Below are 20,813 nucleotides of genomic sequence, written 5' to 3'. Positions count from 1 at the left end.
ACATGAAACTAAAAATAAAAAATTCAAACTTGAAATTTAAATGCAATCCTTTTAATCAATTAATGGCAAAAATTAAATGCAAGAAAAAAATCGATGATAGCTATGAATAAAATGTCAGGATACATAATATATGTGGAGCACAACCGATGACTCATGAGAGGTTCATTATTGTCTTGGTTACACATGGCGAGGCAAAAATGTGGAGTGGTGTTTACACTTGTGGCATGAAAGAAACAAGAAGAGCTGTTTCCGGGGGTATTATCGCAGCATTACTTCTAATCGTGTCGCTGAAAAAACAAATTAAGAAAGTTGGAAAATTAAAATGAAAAAAAAAAAAAAACATGGAAGCAATTCCTTCAAGTTGCCTCTAAGTGGCATCTAGTCTCAAATTCACAGATGGGCTATGGGAATAAATGAGTCAAATTAAGATATTTTTAAGCATCGTAAGTTTAATCTTCAAACAGAAAATTACTCACGTTGAGAATGACGTCTCATATGTTAGGGTTTTAAATGAAAGACTTGACTAATATTTTATATTTTAGGCAGAGAGTGAACAGAAAAAAATAATTTTGGCATGAGAGAAGAAAGACTACATGGGAAAGTAAGAGAATGACAAGTGAAATGGACAGCTGAAAGAGGCACTTATAGAGCAAATTCATTTTCAAATTTCAGAGCTCTTATTAACAGAGATAGGAGCATCAGAAAATATAGGAATGGACCACTAGACAAGGTACGAATTTAAGCATTCTGATACATGTTTTTTAACCAAAATTTTACGTAGAACACGATGCGCACAACAAAAATTACCGAAATCAACTCCTTACAAAGATATTTAATGATTCCTGATGCGTGAATTCAAACCACCCGCTCAATAAAACTCAGTGCTCTACGTGATTCACATCGCGCACTGAACATTATCACGACAGTCTTTGCGATATGAAAATCTGGCAACCTCAATTTTGACGTTTGGGCCAGCTGTAGCAAATTGCTTATAATTTGTACAACACATGGTGGGAAATGAACAGTGCTCGATTGAGAGGCTTGCTGAAACTGTTGTAGTGCGCGATTTGACTCACATAGAGCTTTGAGTTTCTTGTGAGCGGGCAGTTCAAAATCCGCGTAACCAATGTGAAATAAATAGGTTAATATCTTTATCAGGAGTTAGTTTCAGTAATTTTCGTTGCCCGAATCGTGTTCTACGTAAAATTCTGGTTAAGCAACATGTATCAGAATGCTTGAATTCGTGCCTTGTCTGGTCGTCCATTGCCGAGTCAGGAGTAGAATTTGAATTGTTATTTGAATTCATGAGATTCTGCATTGTCTACCCTTTTTTATTTGACATTTCTGTCAAGTTCATTCGAATTTATCTTGAACCTACGGAAGCGCACTGTAAGTCTCTAACGGTAAATATTGCACTAAACATGGTTACAACCCTGTGAAAATATCCCTACAATCCAATTATCTCTTGTCTCTTGACATTTGTTTCTTTAGAAATAAACGATAATGAATCAACACTAAAAAAAAAGAGGGGGAAAAAAATAGCGGAGGAATATTATCAGCTTTCTCAGTCTTTGGAAAAATTCTTCAAGAATCTACCTTAACTTCATATTCAAAAAGACAAAAATCACACAAAAAGATGTAGATGACAAAATTGTATCATTATGCACTTTTATTCCCAATTGTAATGGTAATTGCAGTTAATTTCTTTAATTGTAATCAAATTCGAAAATCCTTAATCGCACAGTTTTAATTTTGATTGAACAGATTTTCCTCCAGGTTTTCCAAAATACTAGAGTAGATCAGAGTGTTAGCTTAATTTTTGACACCCTTAGAAGACTGGATTTATTTTCAAAATTAACTTAAGAACTTGGGAGAGAGACTTACGTCAATTCGATAGGAAACGGTGAAAGCAGTCGAGACCAAACCTCCACAGTCAGGTCAGAGGGAATGCTCTTCATTTCAGAGAAATCAGCAAAAACTGTTTCATCGGTGGGATTAAATGCTACCAAAAAACTGAGGCTACCTCTCTTTATTCTAGAAAAAAGAGAAGAAAACATCACTTCATGATAAAGGTGGTGGTGAGGAACTGAAAAGACATTTCTTAACAGGGCAAGTCCTTAGCTACCTACTCAGGAGTTCTTGATTCTTTGACAAAAATAGACAATTTTTGAAAAATTTACTACAAAAATTTGAGAAAATTTTCCCTACATAAAAGTATTTTGTAATATTTTAAAACGCAGGGGTACACAGAGGGTTTAATTAATTCTTGTCAATTTTAAGCTAGAAAATCACATCAGAAAACGCACACACACAAAAGCGAAACTGCATTGGGTGCAGTTTGCAAGGTCTCGCTTCTCAATAGGGCTTAGTGCTGCTTTTCCCCTTGTACCTACCGCTGAAAATGAGAGTTCTCTTTTGAAGAGCTCGATTGAAAAACATTCCTGAAAAAAAGTTTATCGGAAAAAGTTTATCCTTGCTCTCTACGCAGAAAATTCATCTAACAAGGGAAGGTCACGTTGTGTCTCACCTAGATTAAGCTAGGAGTGTGAACAAGAGATTTTTCATGCAAAATCATCGGACCCCTATTACTACGTTTTTGCCGATGGACTTTGTCCAAAAAAAATTGTAAAAAATGGCGAAAAAAGCTGCTTGCTGAAGCGGCAAATTGACGCTTGTCCACCTTCGTCTACCGTGTAATTTATCGAATTGACTCACCTAGTGAAGGCAAACAATCGGTCATGAAGCACTTTTGCTTCAGAGATTCCTTGTGCAAATGCAGGCAGGCTTCGAATTTCTACGAGTTTCTGAAGAATTTGTTTAGTGCTGCCTGCTTCAACTAGTTTGGGACTTCCATTGCTCACTGCCGGAGGGGGAGTAGTGTCTGAAACTGATTATAAAATGATAGAGTTAAACAGGAGGCGTACCTCATAAAATTTAAAATTTGCTAATTTACTGCTGGTAGAAGGCTGGGCTCCCAAAACTTTAGTTTTCACTGAACAATCACTAATCAGCGCTTGGTGCAGTGCAAATCCACTTTTCGAAATACTAGGCGGCAGAATGATGAAAATGAAGGGACCACTAGATGGTGCCTGAACTAGAAATTAACGTCACATGCATTCTCTTCAATAACTTACAGAGATAAGAAATCATACAACGGGAATTTCGAAAAACAACATCCTGAACGAGATGTTAGCAAATATTTTTAACGCAGATTAAATAGAAGTTAGATTGTACGAATGATGTCATTTGTATTATTGCCATTTTACAAATCTTGATTTTGAACACTTACATCTCATTAAGGAGTTGATTTGTAGACTTCCCCTTGCGTGATTCGTTTTCATAGTGAAGTTTTGAAGAGAAAACATCTTGCGAAGTGTTTCAATTCATGTCTTGTCTAGAGCCCCATTTGGAACAATGGTAGGTGCGTGACTTTTAGTGACCAATAATAATTATTTAAGATGGACACTAAACTTCATGATCGAAAACTTTCCCTATGTGTTGACTTCTTTTTGACTACATTACTTGGAGATGTCTTATGCCAGAGAGGGAAGAAAATGAGTAAGAAAGTAAGTAACTTATAGGGTGTTTTCCAAGGCTGAATTACCCTATGTTGATCATGGTTTTTTCTTGAGTGGGAAGTTAAAGTTCACTGTTTTATAATGTAAACTACAAAAACACATCTCACTTAAGGGTTAATTTTGGCAGCTTTAGTTGCATTCTATGTGTTCTACAAGAAATTTTGAAAGAGGTATATGTCTCTCAGATGTGTAATGGGCCTCTAGACATAGTGTGAATTAAAGCACAGTGCTATGTAGTTTCTCATTTGTTACGACATTTTGTTAAATGGCAAAAATACAAAAGACGTTATTTGTATAATTGAACTTCTATTTGATCTGTGATTAAAAGAATTGGTGATATTTTGATCAGGAGTTGATTTCAAAACTGTCCGTAGTGCGGATTGTTTGCAATATAAGATTTTGAAGAGAAAACATGTCCTTTTTTTTCTACTGCGGACCTTGTCTAGTGGCTCATTTTAACCCTGCTTTTGATCGATTATATTTCAGAAGGAACCTGCGGTGATTGATACTCGCTCATTTGAATGAAATCACGTACATAGGGTGTCCCAAAACAACTGACACCAAGTCTGTAATTCCGTAACTATGATAGATATCAAAATGCAATGTGGGAGGCTGTAGTTTATACAATTAGCTGTCAAACTTCAAAATTTGCGCTTAATTGGTTGAAAACTCACCGAGTTATCGCAATTTTTTGGGGACGAGTTCCATATAACCCTACAGGACTTTCTAGTAATTTTTCAATCGGCGAACTGTTCCTGAACCTTGCTGCAGGTTGCGACGCTACAGATCATGTGAAGAAATCATGTGGGCATTGTTCTGGATGCAGGTTTCAACCTCTTAAAACGTGTTTTCATCGCAATCGAGTCACTTTGTCCATATGAGATCTTAGTGCAGCTAAAACCGTCTAGCATAACGAAGTGTTTTTTCGCGAAGCGCAATAAGCTCGTCCGCCGAGTTGAAACAAGAACAACATTATGCCATTCGCTATTGCATTTGCCATGGCCCTTTTGCCACTGATACTTTGAATAAGATGACAGTTGGTTATGGACTTAATCGACCTGGCAAAAGTACCATTCTTCCCTGGCATAAATGCTTTTCCAAGGGTTGAGAATCGGCAGCTTTGATTCTACATGGCGTCTGGCCGTCAACTTCCGCGACAGAGGCCAACATCGGCACTGTGGCCGTGGACAAATGTCTCGATTGCGATGAAAACACGTTTTAGAAGGTTAAAACCTGCATCCAGAACAGTGTCCACATGATTCCTTCACATGATCTGTAGTATCGCAACCTGCAGCAAGGCTCAGGAACAGTTCGCCGATTGAAAAATTATTAGAAAGTCCTGTAGGGTTATTTGCAACTCGTCCCCAAAAAATTGCGATAACTCGGTGAGCTTTCAACCAAATAAGCTCAAATTTTGAAGTTTGATAGCTAATAGTATAAACTACAGCCTCCCACAAATCGCATTTTGATATCTATCATAGTTACGGCATTACAGACTTGGTCTCAGTTGTTTTGGGACATCCTATGTACTTGTTTCATAGAAAGACAAATACATTCAGACAAGATAGAGAACTACAGTACAAATATTTTTGCATACCAGTGACCGGAAGACCATGTTCCGGCCGGATGAGACCACCACTCAGCTCATCACCAGCATTTATGATGGGTGTTCCTGGAAGAAGTATTGAAACCATCTGCAGAGCATTCTTCACATTTGGCTTCCAGCACTCTTCCAATTTAGCAGATTTTGTGCACGAAAACTGGAATGAAAGAAAAAACTGTGTCATTGCGTTACCCCACAAAGAAACAACGAGACATAATTCATTTTTTTCCGTGGACTGTTTTGCCATGCCCATGAAAAACGATGTATGAACATTCGATAGTTCCCAACTTTCTTCCCACAAAATATTTATTTTTGAGGAGAGTTATTGATATTTTTCCTTGAAATTTACAGATAATTTTGATTAGCCTATAAACAAAATTCTCTGAAAAATTAGAAAAACAATATTTACCAATTTTCCTGGCAATTCGTGATTCGTTAAAGGAAATTTGACAACGCATAAAGGCTCATACAGCGTTTTTCCTCGGCACCGGAGTATCAATGTAAAATGAGGAGGAGTAGAATGAGTCATCAGAAAAAAATAATTTGGTATTAGGAGACGGGAAAAACATTTACAGCAGCTCTACGGCATGGGTGTTAAAAATCGTTGGTGGCGTTAGTCATTTCATTCAAGGTACTTGAAGATTTGATTCAGCTTCTCTATCGACTTTGATCACAAAGAGGATTGACCATTCATAATAATTACAATCTCATTAATGAAAATTCAACAATAGTGACAGGAACTTTAGTCGCATGCTGTTATTGAAAAGGTAACTGATGTGTATTACAAAGTAGAGCAAAAAGTAGGGATTGCAAAAAATAGAACATGAAAAACTGATGGTTTCCTTCATAAACAGCAAGAAAAAATTGAGGCCTTCATCTTGATAGAACTGAGTGAATTTTACTTTACTTATGAGTGCTGTTTTATCCTACCAAACAAAACGAATGTTACGCTTGAAAAAAGGAGGACAATGGCAAAAATGTAGGGAAATACGTAATAATTGAGTTAAAGAAAGTCATTAACATCAACTTAAATTATGATGACATATGACTGAAATACTTGATGCTGTAATCACTGAGAGGTTTGGAGAAGTGTATGACTAGAGACCCAAGAAATTCGTTTGCGTGAATTTTCAAAAAGCCGTTTTTGAGCACTTGCACCAAGCTCAGAGGCAATATGGAGTTCCGATGATTTCCAAAATGTAATCGAGAATTTCGGCATTTGACGCGAATTCGCCAGTTTACACAACGAATCGCGAATTCCGACGTAATTTGCGCTGTTGCTGGAAAATTCAAAGAAAAATTATCTTTATCCTGTTCGGAGCCGCCGATCATTCCAGTGGACGGGAAGCGAGAAACTTCGTAAAACTTCCGTTTCTGTCGTTGATCAATCGTAGATTTGTGCTTCATTGCGCAGTAAACCACTGGCGCTGCCAACCACGTTTTTAAAATTTAAAATAAGAGATGAAAAAAAAAAAAAAATATTTTTAGCAAGAATTTGGCAGTTGCTAGCGAGAATTTTAGACTTTTCGGCAAGAATTCGAAAAATGCAATAAAAATTAGCAAGAATTTTGGGATTTTTAGCCAGAATTTGGGTCATTATAAATCACGAGAAAAAGGGGTCTCTAGACTATTGACCCCTAACTTTCGGATTAAATAGAGCATGAATACCAATATTATCAAAAATCAGATGCAAAATTTTGTGCATCTTTATTAGATAAGTTTTTAATCGTTTCATCGCCTAGTCCAAGTTTTGGAACAGAGATATTTCTGCGCACTGTACGGCTTTATGCTTCATGAAGCATATCACTGATTCATTTTGTATTAGAAAAAGCCTGCTTTGCAAACACCCACTTTGAACTGAATCATACCTGCCAGACAGGCCAAGATGAGTGGCTGAGATAGGAATTTACAACTTCATGTAAGTTGGCAGCAGTGAAAACGTCATTCAGAGCAGGGGGGCGTGAGACTAGAGTCACTGTATCGCCTGATTTACTGATGAGACCATCGACAGTCAAGACACTGAAATCATAGTTACAGATTAGAATCACAAAACTACAACAACTTATTTCAAAAATTCAGATCCATGTACCTAAAATGAGTAAAATTAGTCGAAAATCATTGTGGTTCCTCTAGGTCGAGGGTTGAGGAATTTAGAGCACAATACATTTTGTAATAAGGACGAGCCTGCTAATTTTAATTCATTTTCTCATTTACAAGCACTAAGCTGTTGTAAATATAGGGCATCTCGCCTGGAAACAAGTGGTTAACGCAATTGCGTCATGTACGGAAAAAATGTTGTCAAAGAGAACACAATGCTTGCTGGAAAATAGAATTCTGTCTCCTCTGGAATAATTAGGATCTGATACTCTAAATTCAAGGATTTCGTTATGATCAGAAAATATACAAAGCAAGTGAGGTAAGAGTGAGAGAAAAACATTAATTTACCTAGAATAATTGGAAACACTTTTTTCCCAGCTTTGTAGAATGTTCACAAGTTGTGGAGACTTGAGGGTCAAGAGGTCAGTCCCGGTGATCTTTGATGAATCACTGCTAAATCCAGGATCGGTGATTAAGTACTGGACTTTTTCCAAGCTGAAGCCGCTAAGACCTTTTGCTGACCACAATCCAAAAACACTCTAAAAAAAAAAATTGTAATAAGTAAATCATTTTGAAATGGTATTCATTAATTTTGTCACAACAATCACATCATAGTACATAATGGGTATTGATCATTATTTTGTTTTCTTTTCAAAGCAAAAAGTGTTCATATTGTGAGTATATTCTTTTAGAAATGGCTATGTTAATTGAAAAGAGGAATAATTTAACTTAAATCATAGGGTTTCTGTTGACACACCCGTAATCGCGCTACTTGAGAAATGTTTCATTCTAATGGAGAGCAAAGAAATGAGTTCTTCGCAATTAATGACAATTTTTACCATTTATTTGAATGACCATTTATTCATTTGGATGTATTTCTGTCAAACGGAACTAAGCGCCAATTTGAGTTCCTTTTGAGGAATTTAGAAAGCCGGATAGCGCGTTCTGTCAAACTGAACTAAGCGCCATGGAAAAGCATTGCGAGTATAAGACGGAATGAGCCTGACGCCCGGCTTTGCCGCCAATCCAAGCCCCCCTCTACCTTCCTCCCCCGATGGCGCTTAGTTCCATTTGACAGAAATACATCCATTTATTAGTCAATTATTTTTACTTTTATATTTTTTTGGTGGACTTTGCTTAGATAATGTTGGAAATTTGTGAATCGTAATGTGATTTGCCAATCAAAAAATAAAAATTACGGTAAGATGAGCGTATTCTGTAAAGTATGAAAATCTCAACAAAAAAATTTCTGGAAAAGAATTACCTTGAAATACTCGACAATGCCTGGGTATCCAAAGTTAAAATCAGGCTGATCCGCTTTGAACTGATGGAAATAAAATTCCTTGCGGGCATCATTCCATGTCCATGCTGAGCCTCCATTTACACTTAACTGCAATAAATAAAACAAAATTATGATGGAACTGACATTCATGTAAGAGAACAAGGTGTTAAAGAAATCAACTTGAAAGAGAGAGTACCTACTAGGAAGATTTCGAGTTTAAAACGAAAAAAGAGGTCATAATTTCTTCATGTCTTAGTCTGAGCCTTCATTTCCTTTCTCTTTTTCCACGCGGTACTAAAATTTCCATTGATTCCAACAATATTAAGCAATTTAGATTTGAGTTAAACCTTTGAGGAAAATTTAGGATACTGCTGTATTGAACTGGTTTTTATTTCTAAAACAGCTTAAATGAAGAAAAAGTGTGCTGTAAACTGATAGAAAGAAAACTCTCCCATCAGTATATGCTTCATAATGAAGAGAAACTTGACAGGGAAGGCTGCTACATTTGTAGAGAAGTTGACAAGCAGTGCTAGACTCATAAATTTAATTGAACAGACAGTTCTATTATCTCTAATTAACTCTCACTGAGTAACGACTAAGGTCAATGAGATACAAAATTAAATTCAAGGCAGGCCTTTTGGGGAAGATCTTTTCCCACTCACTCACTGGCACAGATCTATTGAGGCTTCCTGCTGAGTTTGTTCCACTTGCAGCTGAAGTTTATCAGAGATGTGTGAAACGATTCATTCCAACATTCTAAGGCCCCTTATTTTATTATCTTGCCTACAGGTTAACTGTGACAGGGGGAGCACCATCCATACTTTCGTGACTAGACTGAGGGTATTGAATTTGTCAGCGCCTATGAATTTTTGCCTAACAGAGTTGAACTTCGACTAAGGCAACTAGATGTTGCAGGCAAATAGCCAAATTAGATATTATCAAATGCCTGGGTTGATAGTCAAATTTTGTAAGTTCACCAAGTCTGGTGTGTTTTTACAGAGCTCTCAAATTTTCAATCTTTTGAAAGTGTGAATTTATAAAACTACAAACTATAAAAGTATGTTTCTTTCCAAAATGCTTCGTAAATACCTTAAACCATAGAAATTATAAAAACTCTGTACTTTAAAAATACTGTATCTTTATAGATGAATGTTCAAGTCTGGGCTAAAAATCATTACACCAACTACCGAATGATGCAAATTTTTAAAAATAATTCTTATCTGTAAAGATGAATAATTATTTTGAATGGAAATATTTGTTGACTTTCCATTCAAAAGAGAATGTTTGACACTTTGCCTAGGCATTTGAAAAAATGCTTGATTTGATTAATTGCCAGTAACTGATGTGTTTCTACCATATATAGCATGAATTTTTGGCTTTACCAAACTTTTTTTTACGGTAGGAGCACACTTAGAAATAAGGGGATGTTAAAGAGGAGAGAATTACTTAAATGAGGTGTTACAAATGAGGGTCTTGATATTGATTTTTAGAACAGATGTATCGAGATTCATGCAACTGCACAGAATTTGTAGAATACCTAGACTAGGTATGTTCACTAGAAAAAAAATAAAAATAAAACAGCCCACTGTTATCATGAGTGGGCACTTTTTTTTTCTTGTGAGGGTTTTAGGCACATAGGTGATAAACGACTCTCATTAATTTGAAACAGCATTTCAAGTCCCGTTTTCTACTTATTTCGGCAAAGACCTCTATTGGTGCATGATGGTAGTGAGGGTAAAACTTATAATTTTTTTTTTTGACAAAACAAAATGAAAGCTTAATGGGTATACTCAAAGAATAGGCATTACCTTTGACTTAATTTTCCGAATGCAATGATTCAAAAAATTAATGGGCCTTTCTGAACGGTTTTCCCTGTACACCAAGTAGGTGCAGTTATAAGGATCTAAATAACCACAGAGTTTGGGCATGAAAATCTACTTAGACTCTTATTAGTGTGATCAAGGTTCATTGTACAGTTGAAATGTATACCTGATTGTTGGGAGGCTGAGGATCTCCAGCTGAGTTCGTTCCATTCTGCGGTCTCCAAACATAATAGTCAGCAAAAGATACCTCTCTCTTCACAGATTTCTCAAAGAATGGATGCTTGTTACTGGAATGGTTTGGTACTAATGCCAGTTGCACTTTCAAACCTGACGAGAGAAAAGATAAACATTGAATTATTGTTATACTCCCACTTTTCATGAGAAAACACAAGAGATTAGAACTGGATTCCAATATGGACAAAATGGAATAAATTTTCAGTGATTTCTGTAAAACTGGGTAAGTAGACCATTAATAGAAGTAAAAGAAAGATAAGCACCTAATAATATTCAGATGATTGCGATTCATATGTATGTATTTGAAGAGTATAAAACTGCTAAGTACGCCATCAACCATCTCTATGTCTACTTGTTACTCCACTCTAAAGTTGTATGATGCACTGAGGCATTTATACAAATTATTCTGACAACTAGGCAATGTCTTGTTCATCAAAGCGTGGAGTCAAATATTTATTTATTGACAGCCAAATGTGCTTTCATGTGATGCAAATTGATGAAGGAGGCATCTAGCACTCATGGTAAGATTGCCTCTTAAATCTTCATGCATGGAAACAGTTGTTTGCCCTGGCAGTTATCCTGATCACTGATGCATGTGATAAACTGGTGACCTTTGACTGGCTTATCAGGTGGTTATTCTTAAAGAGGTGATTTACGTTTACCTTTATCCTTGGCTGCTTTGAGGAGAGCATCAAAATCAGCAGGGGTTCCAACTGAAGGATCAACCGACTCAAAATCTTCAACATAATCGGCAGCTTCAACTTTGGAGGTTGATTTGAAAACGGAGGAAAGGACTAAATTGCTGACTCCTAGACTTTTGATGTAATCCAACTTGCTCTCCAAATCTGGAAATATGAATTAGAAAAATAAGCTAGTGAGTGACAGAATCAGGTCAGTGGGGGGACACCAGCAAGGCAATTAGGTTAAAAAGTTAGGGTGTGCTCAAAAAGCAGAGACAAGAGACCCTCCGCTCTTTCTTGGCCATTATGGAGGCTTTTACTTTCGGGTCTTGCGCATTCTACTGTTGACTTACCCACATGGTTGATGTTCAACAACGAGTTGGCAGTTTCGTTTGGCAAACAAGCCGAAAATGGCCGAAGTTAAGGAAACTTGTTTGACAATGTCATTCAGAGCTCATCATCCACCAAGTAGGTAGGTCAACAGCCGCAATTAGGGTGGATTGCTGCTCCCTTGTAATTGTCCATAAGGAATTGTTGAATCCCCGAAAGTAAAAGCTTCCACCTGTCGCCAAGAAGTCAGTGGAGGGTCTCTTGTTTCTGTCGATAAGATGCTGACAGATGGGATTAGCCCTTGCAGGCTAATTAATTCAATAAATAAATAAAATATAAAAATAAAAAAAAGATACTCTGTAGAAGTGTTATGCCACTGATCTATTATTGGAGAGAATCAATGTAACCCAACCCAAACATTCTAGCGAGCACGCTTAAATGAGTGAAGTTTAATTGTAGAATGAAGTCAGACCAATTTAGGGAAGAGAAGAAAGGTTAGACATGAGGTATAGGCACAAGTACCTACAAGGATGGTTTCTTTTTAAAATGAACTCAAGGGGTGTTACCTTTCAGCTTGCCGTTGCCATAAGTTCTGACGTTGATCTTGAAAATGGGACTTAATTCCCACTCAGACTTGGTTACGGATGAACACTTGGGAGCATAAGCAATGATACCTATGGCTCCTACTAACATTGCAATCCAGATGGCCCAGAAAAGAATAAAGAGGAACCATCGAAGGCGGACCCAAAATGGGTCATCAGCATATTTCATCAGCTCCTCTTTGCCCATGCCTGTGAAGACACATTTCAGATTTTCGATATCAACTTTAGCATCACCATTCCGCGGGTCTGGAGGAACAAATTTGACTTCGATGTCTTTGGAATTAGCGACTCCAGTTTCAGGGACCAATTTCTTCCCTGACTCCAGATCTTGCTTCTCCATCTTCAGGCTGTATACCTCGCACGCACTTTTGAACGACACAAACACAAAATCAACGAAATAGTGCTTACAGTTCTATGATAAATGTAGAATAAAGTTCGATTCGAACGCTTTGCAGTAAAAAACCAGCGACACAGAGGGAGGAAACTGCGTACATACGTTGAGCTGAATTAACTAAATAATTACTCTTTTCAGCAGCCCAAGCATGATAAGTGATAAGCGGGTGTCGGGATTGGATGACGTAATGAATGCTCCATTTTCGCGATAACGCAAAGATGGCGGATGATTTTCCGGAACTTTGTCCGGAATCTTTTTTGTTCCGATCTCCTCAAAACTTCCGGAAGGCGGGCAAGAAAGTTTTGTGGTTATGTTTATTCTTTGACATGTTTTTCAAGTAGTTTAGTTCCTGAATAGTTTTAGAGAGGAGTTCTCCCCGAACGCAGCCACAATTTTCTAATATTCTCTTTTATCAAGTCTTTAATTATCTCACCAAAAATTGTCCGTGATATTCTCGCGAATTTTGTCTCCTGAGATTGGTACATTAAAGTCCAATCGGGCTATGTCTCTCTCTTTGAAGATGTGTCTACGATTGACCACAATTTTTAGCGTCAGAATTAATAAGATTGATCAAATTTTTCACATTTCATGTTAAGAATTTCCCCACATCATCAGGTTCCATTTTCTCACTTTTGTGCGCTCTCATCTCTGATCAATATGATTGAACTCAGCTGTAGTAACGGTCAAGACGTCTTTGTATGGTCGGCCGAAGGTATGTATCCAACTGTCATCTAAGCTACATAATACACTACAATTTGGCCAGGCAAATCGTTTTCTTGTGCTGTATTATATATCCAAACCGTTCATTATTTAATGGCAAGGAAGTATGAAGTTTGCACTTTCAGCCAGTGGAATGGAAGAAACTATGTTCACTTGCTCTGACTAATGAACATTGATATTGTCAAGTCTTGATCAAGGCTACTGTAAAGCACCAAATATGGCTTTTAATATTTAAACTCATCTGTGCAGAAGTAAGCACACTCAAAATTTGGCATATAATATACTTTGCATCTTATGCTTTTCCTAGTAGCAATGATCTTTTAAAACATTTTTAAAATTAACAATGAAGCTTTTTTTTTTTTGCTGTTGTAGATCACAATGTGCCTAGGCAGGCTTTAATGTCTTGTTTATAGTTTTCTACCCTTTTGGGGCATCGGAGATCACTGGCAAGAGGATTTTAAACAACTATTTAAATGTTTGTATTAGGAAACCCCTTTTGGCTATTTCTTAAAGTAAAATCTACACGAAGTAAAATTTAAGGAAACAAGTTTTTTAAAAACTCTTAAAATATCTCTGTAGTTTTTTGACATTTTTAGTGTTGGAAAACTACAGTGTTTTACTTTAATTTTATCGTTTGTAAATTTTACTCAGGAAAATACCCAAAAAGGGTTTCCTAATTGGAACATTTTAACAGTTGTTTTATGAGTTGTCTTTTTGAAATTCAATAGTTTTTTTAAAAGTTTTTTTAAGTAAGTGTCGTTGCTACCAGGGCCTCTGCATCAAAGTGGCTAATTTTCAAAGAAATTAACAGACATCCACACATATTAATTTTATTAATATAATCATAAATTAATATTACTATACATTATTTCTCTTCCATTCAATCCTTCCAATGAGTTTAAAGTTTGTGGAATTGAGAAACTCCAATTGCAGAATTTTCAATGTGTAATAATTAAGTAAGTAAATACCACTGAATTATATTTATTTATTAACTTTCAGATTGGTACAAGTTGAGATCAGAACTTCGCATAGTAGGAAACCCAATTGGATCACTTGCTCCACTACCGAGGCAAAACAGTTTCTTAGGTCTGCCTGTTCAGTTACTGCCAGAAGAAACAACGCTGTTATTGGAGTTGAACGAAGCCAAATTAGTCAATGACCAATCTCTTAGCAACATTCCCTCTGCTGACGACTTGCAATCTTTTCAGCAGCTCAGGGAACAATCACAAAAAGATCAGGTACCCATGATAATTTAGTGGATTTCTGCCAATCATGTCCTATGCATTCTACAAACATGCATGCACACATTGTCACCTTCTGGCCAAAGTATCACAAGCGCCATGCGACGTCTCAAAATTTCCGCTGCCATTTTATTTTTTTACAGAGAAATTGTTCAAGGAAGCTGTCCGAAAATTTCACCGAATTTTCTTTGTGTTGCGGATAAAATTCAGTGAAATTTTCAAACAGATTCAACCTACAATTTCTCTGTAAAAAAATAAAATCGCGGCAGAAATTTTTATACGTCGCATGGCGCTTGTGATACTTTGACTGGAAGGTGACGACATAGGCTCACATCATTACTTAAAGGGGACGGCAACCTTGAAAATGAGTTTGGCTGAATCGATGAAGAAGAGTGTGCAATGAACGATGCCTAAATCCGTTTGCGAATATCTGCTTTCGTTGAGCCGCTATTGCGATAAAACAGCTGAGCGTGTGACATCATGAGCTCAGTCTCGCATTTCGCAGTCTGCACTCTGCATTCTGTCTCCGGCGTTAAGTAACTGACGCGTGTTCGTGACTAGTTATTAGTTCGCCAGGATGTAGCTTGTTCCTGGCTGACTCTTTTTTCTTTGCTTTGGTGTGACTTATAAGGCGATTTTGCGGCGCCAGACAGCGAACGTGCCAGATTTCGAGTTGTGTGCGTGTGAGCCGCAGTCGCACCGGGAGAGCATGATGTCACCAGTCAGACTTACAGCCATTTTCCTTCGTATACCTTCCTACTTCAATTTTTAATACTATCTCATTTTCGATTTTAGGATTGCCATCCCCTTTAATTTGAGATATTTTCTGGCCTTTGTCAAGTACCCTCTGTAAAGGAGTGCAGCTCAGAAGAAAGAATGATCCATTCTATATTTCAGCCAAACCTGAGTATTTATTTCCCAGGGCTGCATTGCGATCGAAAGTTCTCTGCAATAGAAACATTGATTGAAGGTTACCAAGTTGTGCCATTAAATGTGAATATTTTACATGGATTTAAATGGGTTTTTTTTATTTTTTTTATTTTTTTTTAAAGAGTTTATTTATTGTAACCTTCCTAGGAGGAAATATATACAATTATCTTAATGTATATAAATAAAGGTATATAAAAGTAATAACTGGATAATTACTTATTTCTATAATGATTATAGTCAAACTTAAGACTTAATTTCAAGATTAATAAGGAATCATAAGGATTAGGTGGATGAGATGAGTGACATTCAAATGTAGTGAGTAATATTATCTCCTAATAGTCAGAATCAGCATTGGTGACAAGCTCCCATGGCTTCTCCCTTTTGAGTCTTCTAATTTCCTTGATATTATTTAGAAGTTCAATAGCAGTTTCGTTTGGATGGCGATGTAGCCTGTCTTCGTATCTTTGCAAAAATTTTTGAATATATGCGAAATTTAAATGGGTAAAAAAGCTAATTTTTCAGAACTATTTAGCAACAACAACAAGGTTGCCAAATTGTGTGACAAAATGTGTATAGTTTATGTGGGTTTTAAAGCTGAATTTCAGTGCTGTCTGGCAATGTCCTGTAAAATCAGCAATTTTCCTCATCTAAACCAATGCAAAATATCCATATTTTACCCCACAACCTTGCAACCAATAGGTGGCAGATGGTGCCACAAAACTCGTTTTTCCTCATTTAAACCCATGTAAAATATCCACATTTTAAGGCTCAATCTGCCAACCTTGTTGGAAAAACAAAATTCAAACAATTAGATGTGCTTTTGGTGTAGGAAATGCATGTTCATCATGAGAATTTTTTCTTTTTCATCAGAACAAGAAAAGTGTCTCTTGGAGGGTAGTGGTTAGGTTGCCCTTGGCTTATGCGGTAGCGTTTAAAAACATCAGCAACAGTATCATATTTTGAAATTTCCATAAACTAAAGCCTGTGCAAGTATCATGTCATCTACACAAGGTGATGTTATTGTCCTTAAGGAAAAAGTCAGCCCCAATATCTGTGGGTTTTTTTTTTCAATGATCGGCGGTATCGTAGCAATCATCAAACTCTCATATTGTAACTAACTGATAACTTTAACTTTTTACTTTTAACCCATATACTTTATTTGCATACTCTTATACTGACCCATTGTATTTATGTTAGCAACAGTAGAGCCACAGCTGGTGAATTTAATACCCTAATTAGTGATTTCCGCCTCTTGTGCCACTGATGGATACCTAATCTAAGCTGAGGAACCTGCTTGAGAATTGAATTCAGGGCAGAATTTTGTTTGCACCTATCAGAAAAAGTGTATCGGTAAACTTTCATCGATCGATGGCAACTGTTTAGTTCAGCTGATCAGATATTAAAATGCTTATGTAGTATTTTCCCACTTAGCAGCTTATTTTTCCATGTCTTCAGATGGTGTGATATAGTTTTAATTGCACTGTACCTCTAAATAACAACACATGATACTATCAAAATCCCATATTTTTCATTCTTAAATTTTGTTCATTCTTTCATTAGGTACCTACTTTTACAGGTGTTTCTCATTATTAATCTCGTTTTGATTCTTTATAATTTCAGAGCCAAATTTACATAGAAAAAAGGAAAGCTCAAGTTGTACAAATGATAGATCAAATTGTAGCTGGCAAACAGTTACAGCGAGAAAAATTGCTGAAGAAAAAATTAGCTCAAGCTACTGGCGATAACACAGACTTGGATGCATCCTTGAAAATTAACAAAGAGGAAATTTTAAAGACAGAATTGGATAAAATCGTTCCTCCTCCTGCATCGAATGCATTGGTGCAGATTTTCACAGGTATTCCATTAATGCGCTGCCCTACATTTCAGGATTTCAATCAGCAATTACTTGAGAAATTATGTGTGTCTTGATCGTCCACAAATTTTTCTAAAGTTAAAATTATCAAATGAGCTGAGAATGTGGATGTGAACCTACTTAATTCAAAATTCGAACAAAATGAGTGGCTGGTCCAGTACTACTAGTTACAGGAGTGGCTTTTAAAAGTAACTGGACTCCTTTTGCTGTAATCGCCAGTTCCATCCTCTTGATCTCTTCTTTCTAGAAAGCCTCTCGAACATCCCTATGCCAAACAGCAATATGTGGAGCTTACCCTGAAACAATTCATGGCTATTTCACTGAGACATTTTTTCCCATGTCGTTTTCCAGTTTATTTTTTGTTTCCTATGTTTCATAACTCAGTATTCTATGGCTGTGAATGGCATCCACACATAGCAGACTGCCGTGAAGTTTCATTTTCTTACCTAATGTAACTGTAGATATAATTACCAAAATTTGTTAACTAAATTCATTAATGTATGAGTGCATTTGAGAGGCCAGAAGGACTTAAATTTTTTTTGCAACACATTGTGAGCAGGGGATTAAAGCACGAATATTGTCTTAGCAAGAATTTGCAAGAAAAATATAGGTATAAGCTTTTTTTCTAACAAAACTAGGCTCAAGAAAATTTGCAGCTATTTTTGGAAGAAGGCTCAGAAGGAGGTTTTTCTGATTTTTTATGATTCTAATGGAAGAGGGGCTTAGAGTTTCATCATGGGTAGTAAAAATCATTTTCACCCACTGCCTTTTCAGCAATAGTTTGTTTCAAAGCATTGATGAGAGTCACAGCAATTTGCTTAAAATTTAATTAAACTGAGCAGGCCTCTTGTGAGAGAATTTCCAAGTGATAAGTCTTTTGTACCCATTCCTCTTTTAATAATGCTCACTTTTTTTGACCATGAATTCCCAAAATTTTTAGAGGTTTGAGTTTTGAGGATTTTCGCCCTGCTTTATGTTTGCATGTGTATTCATTTGATTAAAAGAGCTAAACATCTCTGTGGTATTATATTTCTTACCGATTGAACACCTCCAAATAAACTAAAGATGAGAGCTTTGGCTAAATGGAACATATTTTTTGCCAACAACATTTTTCATCCATCTATTTTCAACTTTTTGATAATTTTTTTTCTTTTTTTCATTCCTTTATTGTTCATCGTTTTACTTAATTCTTAAATGATCTCCTGTCTCCTCTAGCTGATCCATGGTCAAAATCAGAAAAGAAAGTTTCTGTGGAATGGAGCTATCCCTCTTCACGAGCAGAAAAGCTGAAGTATTTAACTTTCAAAAATCTTTGGGAGAAAGGGTTTTATCTAACCTCTGGCATAAAATTTGGCGGCGATTTTTTGGCCTATCCAGGTAATTTTTAATCAGTTAGCTTCATTATTTGTTAATTATCTCCTTTGAATTCTAAAAAAAAATTGAGAAAAAGAGTTTTTATTGCTGCTTGATAGAAAAAAAGTCAGTTTTGCAGCTTGCCCTTAGCATTGCTTACAAAGTGGAAGTCAAAAATTATTCAAAGTTTGTGAGCAGAAGAGTTCCATCGAGAGAAAAGTAGCTGAAATATCTGTCCTTCTCTCATCATTCTTTTTACTTGCAGTACCTGAAGTTCATTTTTAAATGAATCAGCGCAGTTTTTAAGTTGAATGTGATCCTTGGGAATTTGGGATCATCTGCTCCACTCTGCCCTATCCAGCTCTATAGGGGAAGGGGGGAGGAGGGTTTCTCTTCCAAAATTGAAAAAGTCCGTCACTGCATCATCATTAAAAACTGAAGAATTGAAGAATAAATGAAATTTGGTGTGAGATTTTAGCCTAACAAATCCAACAATCAGCGAGCTTATTTCATGCCAAAAGGAATGCTTAGATATCAGTTCAGATTACTCAAAAGAGTATTTTTTGAAAATTAAAGTAACATCCATATGCCTCCCTTCTAAAGGTTCTTCTTGCATAAATAATTCTTGGTTTCTAAAGTAAATCGTCTCATTCCTCCTCGCAAATTCATATGGGTCTCATCTTTTTCAATACAATCCTTATATGGCAGCAGAGTTGTGGAAGTAGAAAATTTGACATTGCTAACAACCTCCTTCGAAGTAATCAAAATAAGACCTCATTTGAGGCTGAAGCGTGAATAACCCACTGCATAGCTCAATTTAATTTTTTCTTTACTGTTTACCAGTGTTCATGTAAAATCTAATCAGGCCCTATTTTAAGAATAGCTTCACGTTTTCGTTTTGATATTGAATGAAATCAATAAAAGTGATTTGTATTCTAATTTGTTGACATCGCCTTTTGTCATCATATTTTTGTTGACATCTCTTTTAATAACCACTCTATAACTGATTAATTATGGTATCATTTTTCAAAGGTTTGGCGCTCAAATTATTATAGAGCCAAAACTCAATATTTTGTTTATTATTGATATATTATATAGTTTATTATTGATGACCACAGTACTAATTATTAATTTATTTTAATTCAGGTGATCCAGCAAAATTTCATGCACGACTGATCGTTGTTTGTGTTGATTCTTTGGAAGGCGTATCACTGCGTCAACTTGTTGCTTATGGTAGACTCGGTTCCTCCAACAAAAAAACAATTTTACTGTCTAGTTTAACCAAGGATAATGACTTAGTTGAATACAAAACTCTCAATTGGAGGGATAAAGTGTAAGTTTTAAATAACCCGCCTTACAGCTGGCTATGCATGATCAACTTAAAGCATTAGTTGTAATGCAACGACATCTAAGTTAAACATTTTTCTACCCTTTTTTTTGTTTGTTTGCCGAGAACACGATTTCTTGTAATTGTGTTTTTAAAAAACTAATCTTTCATAATTTTCCCTCTGTGATATTTCTAATTATTATTTTCAATTGATTTTTAATTTTATCTCAATATTATATTCTCCCCACACACTTTTTCCATGTTTTTTTTCAACTGTGTTGAATATTTTTATCTATGAAATAAACATTTTTTATTGCGATTTTAATATCTGCAAAATCAATTAGTATAAACCAATGAAGCACCTTTGTAATTAGTTGTATGCGAGCAATTTTGCAAGTTAAAAAACTGACAACTTCTGAGAAAGGGCTATTGATACCTTCAAGATATCTCATTTTCACAGAACCACTGGGTAATAATACATATCACCCTCTTTTTTCAATAATTAGCAACCAAGGTAAGGATGGCAAATTTTACACAGAATAGGCCATCAATTGAATGTGATAAAATTTAAATACTAATGATTAAAGTTAAAATAAAATATGTATTCCAGATTGCAATGTTGCAAGTTTTTGGACTTGTGTAATATTTAAAAAAAAATTGATCAAAAGTTCCTGGAAGATTTTTCTGTGAACTTTCTTCACTAGCTCTAAAAGAATTATTCAGAATTCAAAGAAAAATTTTAATCA

At 36.0% G+C, this 20,813-nt stretch overlaps 2 protein-coding genes across 2 annotated transcripts; one reads left to right on the top strand and one right to left on the bottom strand.

Moving 5' to 3' along the window:
* Positions 1 to 29: 29 nt before the first annotated feature.
* On the bottom strand, positions 30 to 12,774 carry LOC109032172 (amino acid transporter heavy chain SLC3A1). The gene is made up of 10 exons (XM_019044157.2): positions 12,194 to 12,774; positions 11,280 to 11,462; positions 10,550 to 10,710; positions 8,543 to 8,668; positions 7,627 to 7,817; positions 7,050 to 7,200; positions 5,176 to 5,338; positions 2,716 to 2,887; positions 1,885 to 2,034; positions 30 to 287 (listed from the first exon to the last, which is right to left on the bottom strand). Exons 1-10 carry the CDS (start codon positions 12,567 to 12,569, stop codon positions 212 to 214), a joined length of 1,749 nt encoding a protein of 582 aa, XP_018899702.2. The 5' UTR covers positions 12,570 to 12,774; the 3' UTR covers positions 30 to 211.
* A 179-nt stretch (positions 12,775 to 12,953) lies between these two features.
* Positions 12,954 to 20,392, top strand: Tsen34 (tRNA splicing endonuclease subunit 34). Its single transcript, XM_019044158.2, has 5 exons — positions 12,954 to 13,335; positions 14,343 to 14,581; positions 17,135 to 17,369; positions 18,603 to 18,764; positions 19,887 to 20,392. Exons 1-5 carry the CDS (start codon positions 13,212 to 13,214, stop codon positions 20,075 to 20,077), a joined length of 951 nt encoding a protein of 316 aa, XP_018899703.2. The 5' UTR covers positions 12,954 to 13,211; the 3' UTR covers positions 20,078 to 20,392.
* The last annotated feature ends 421 nt before the right edge of the window (positions 20,393 to 20,813 follow it).

This window comes from Bemisia tabaci, chromosome 1, assembly GCF_918797505.1.
Source record: "Bemisia tabaci chromosome 1, PGI_BMITA_v3".
NCBI lineage: Eukaryota > Metazoa > Arthropoda > Insecta > Hemiptera > Aleyrodidae > Bemisia > Bemisia tabaci.
The sequence above is the reverse complement of the archived record's forward strand: the minus strand, read 5'-3'. Positions and strand labels throughout refer to the sequence as shown.

What these genes read in the sequence shown, in the direction of transcription:
- LOC109032172 (XM_019044157.2), bottom strand. Translation starts at nt 12,569, where the DNA reads ATGGAGAAGCAAGATCTGGAGTCAGGGAAGAAATTGGTCCCTGAAACT. An exon ending in TGGCAACGGCAAGCTGAAAG is followed by an intron (nt 11,463 to 12,193) that starts GTAACACCCCTT and finishes TCATATTTCCAG; the next exon opens with ATTTGGAGAGCAAGTTGGAT. An exon ending in CCGTTTCCTATCGAATTGAC is followed by an intron (nt 288 to 1,884) that starts GTAAGTCTCTCT and finishes TTGTTTTTTCAG; the next exon opens with CGACACGATTAGAAGTAATG.
- Tsen34 (XM_019044158.2), top strand. Translation starts at nt 13,212, where the DNA reads ATGTTAAGAATTTCCCCACATCATCAGGTTCCATTTTCTCACTTTTGT. An exon ending in CTTTGTATGGTCGGCCGAAG is followed by an intron (nt 13,336 to 14,342) that starts GTATGTATCCAA and finishes ATTAACTTTCAG; the next exon opens with ATTGGTACAAGTTGAGATCA. An exon ending in ATTGGTGCAGATTTTCACAG is followed by an intron (nt 17,370 to 18,602) that starts GTATTCCATTAA and finishes TGTCTCCTCTAG; the next exon opens with CTGATCCATGGTCAAAATCA.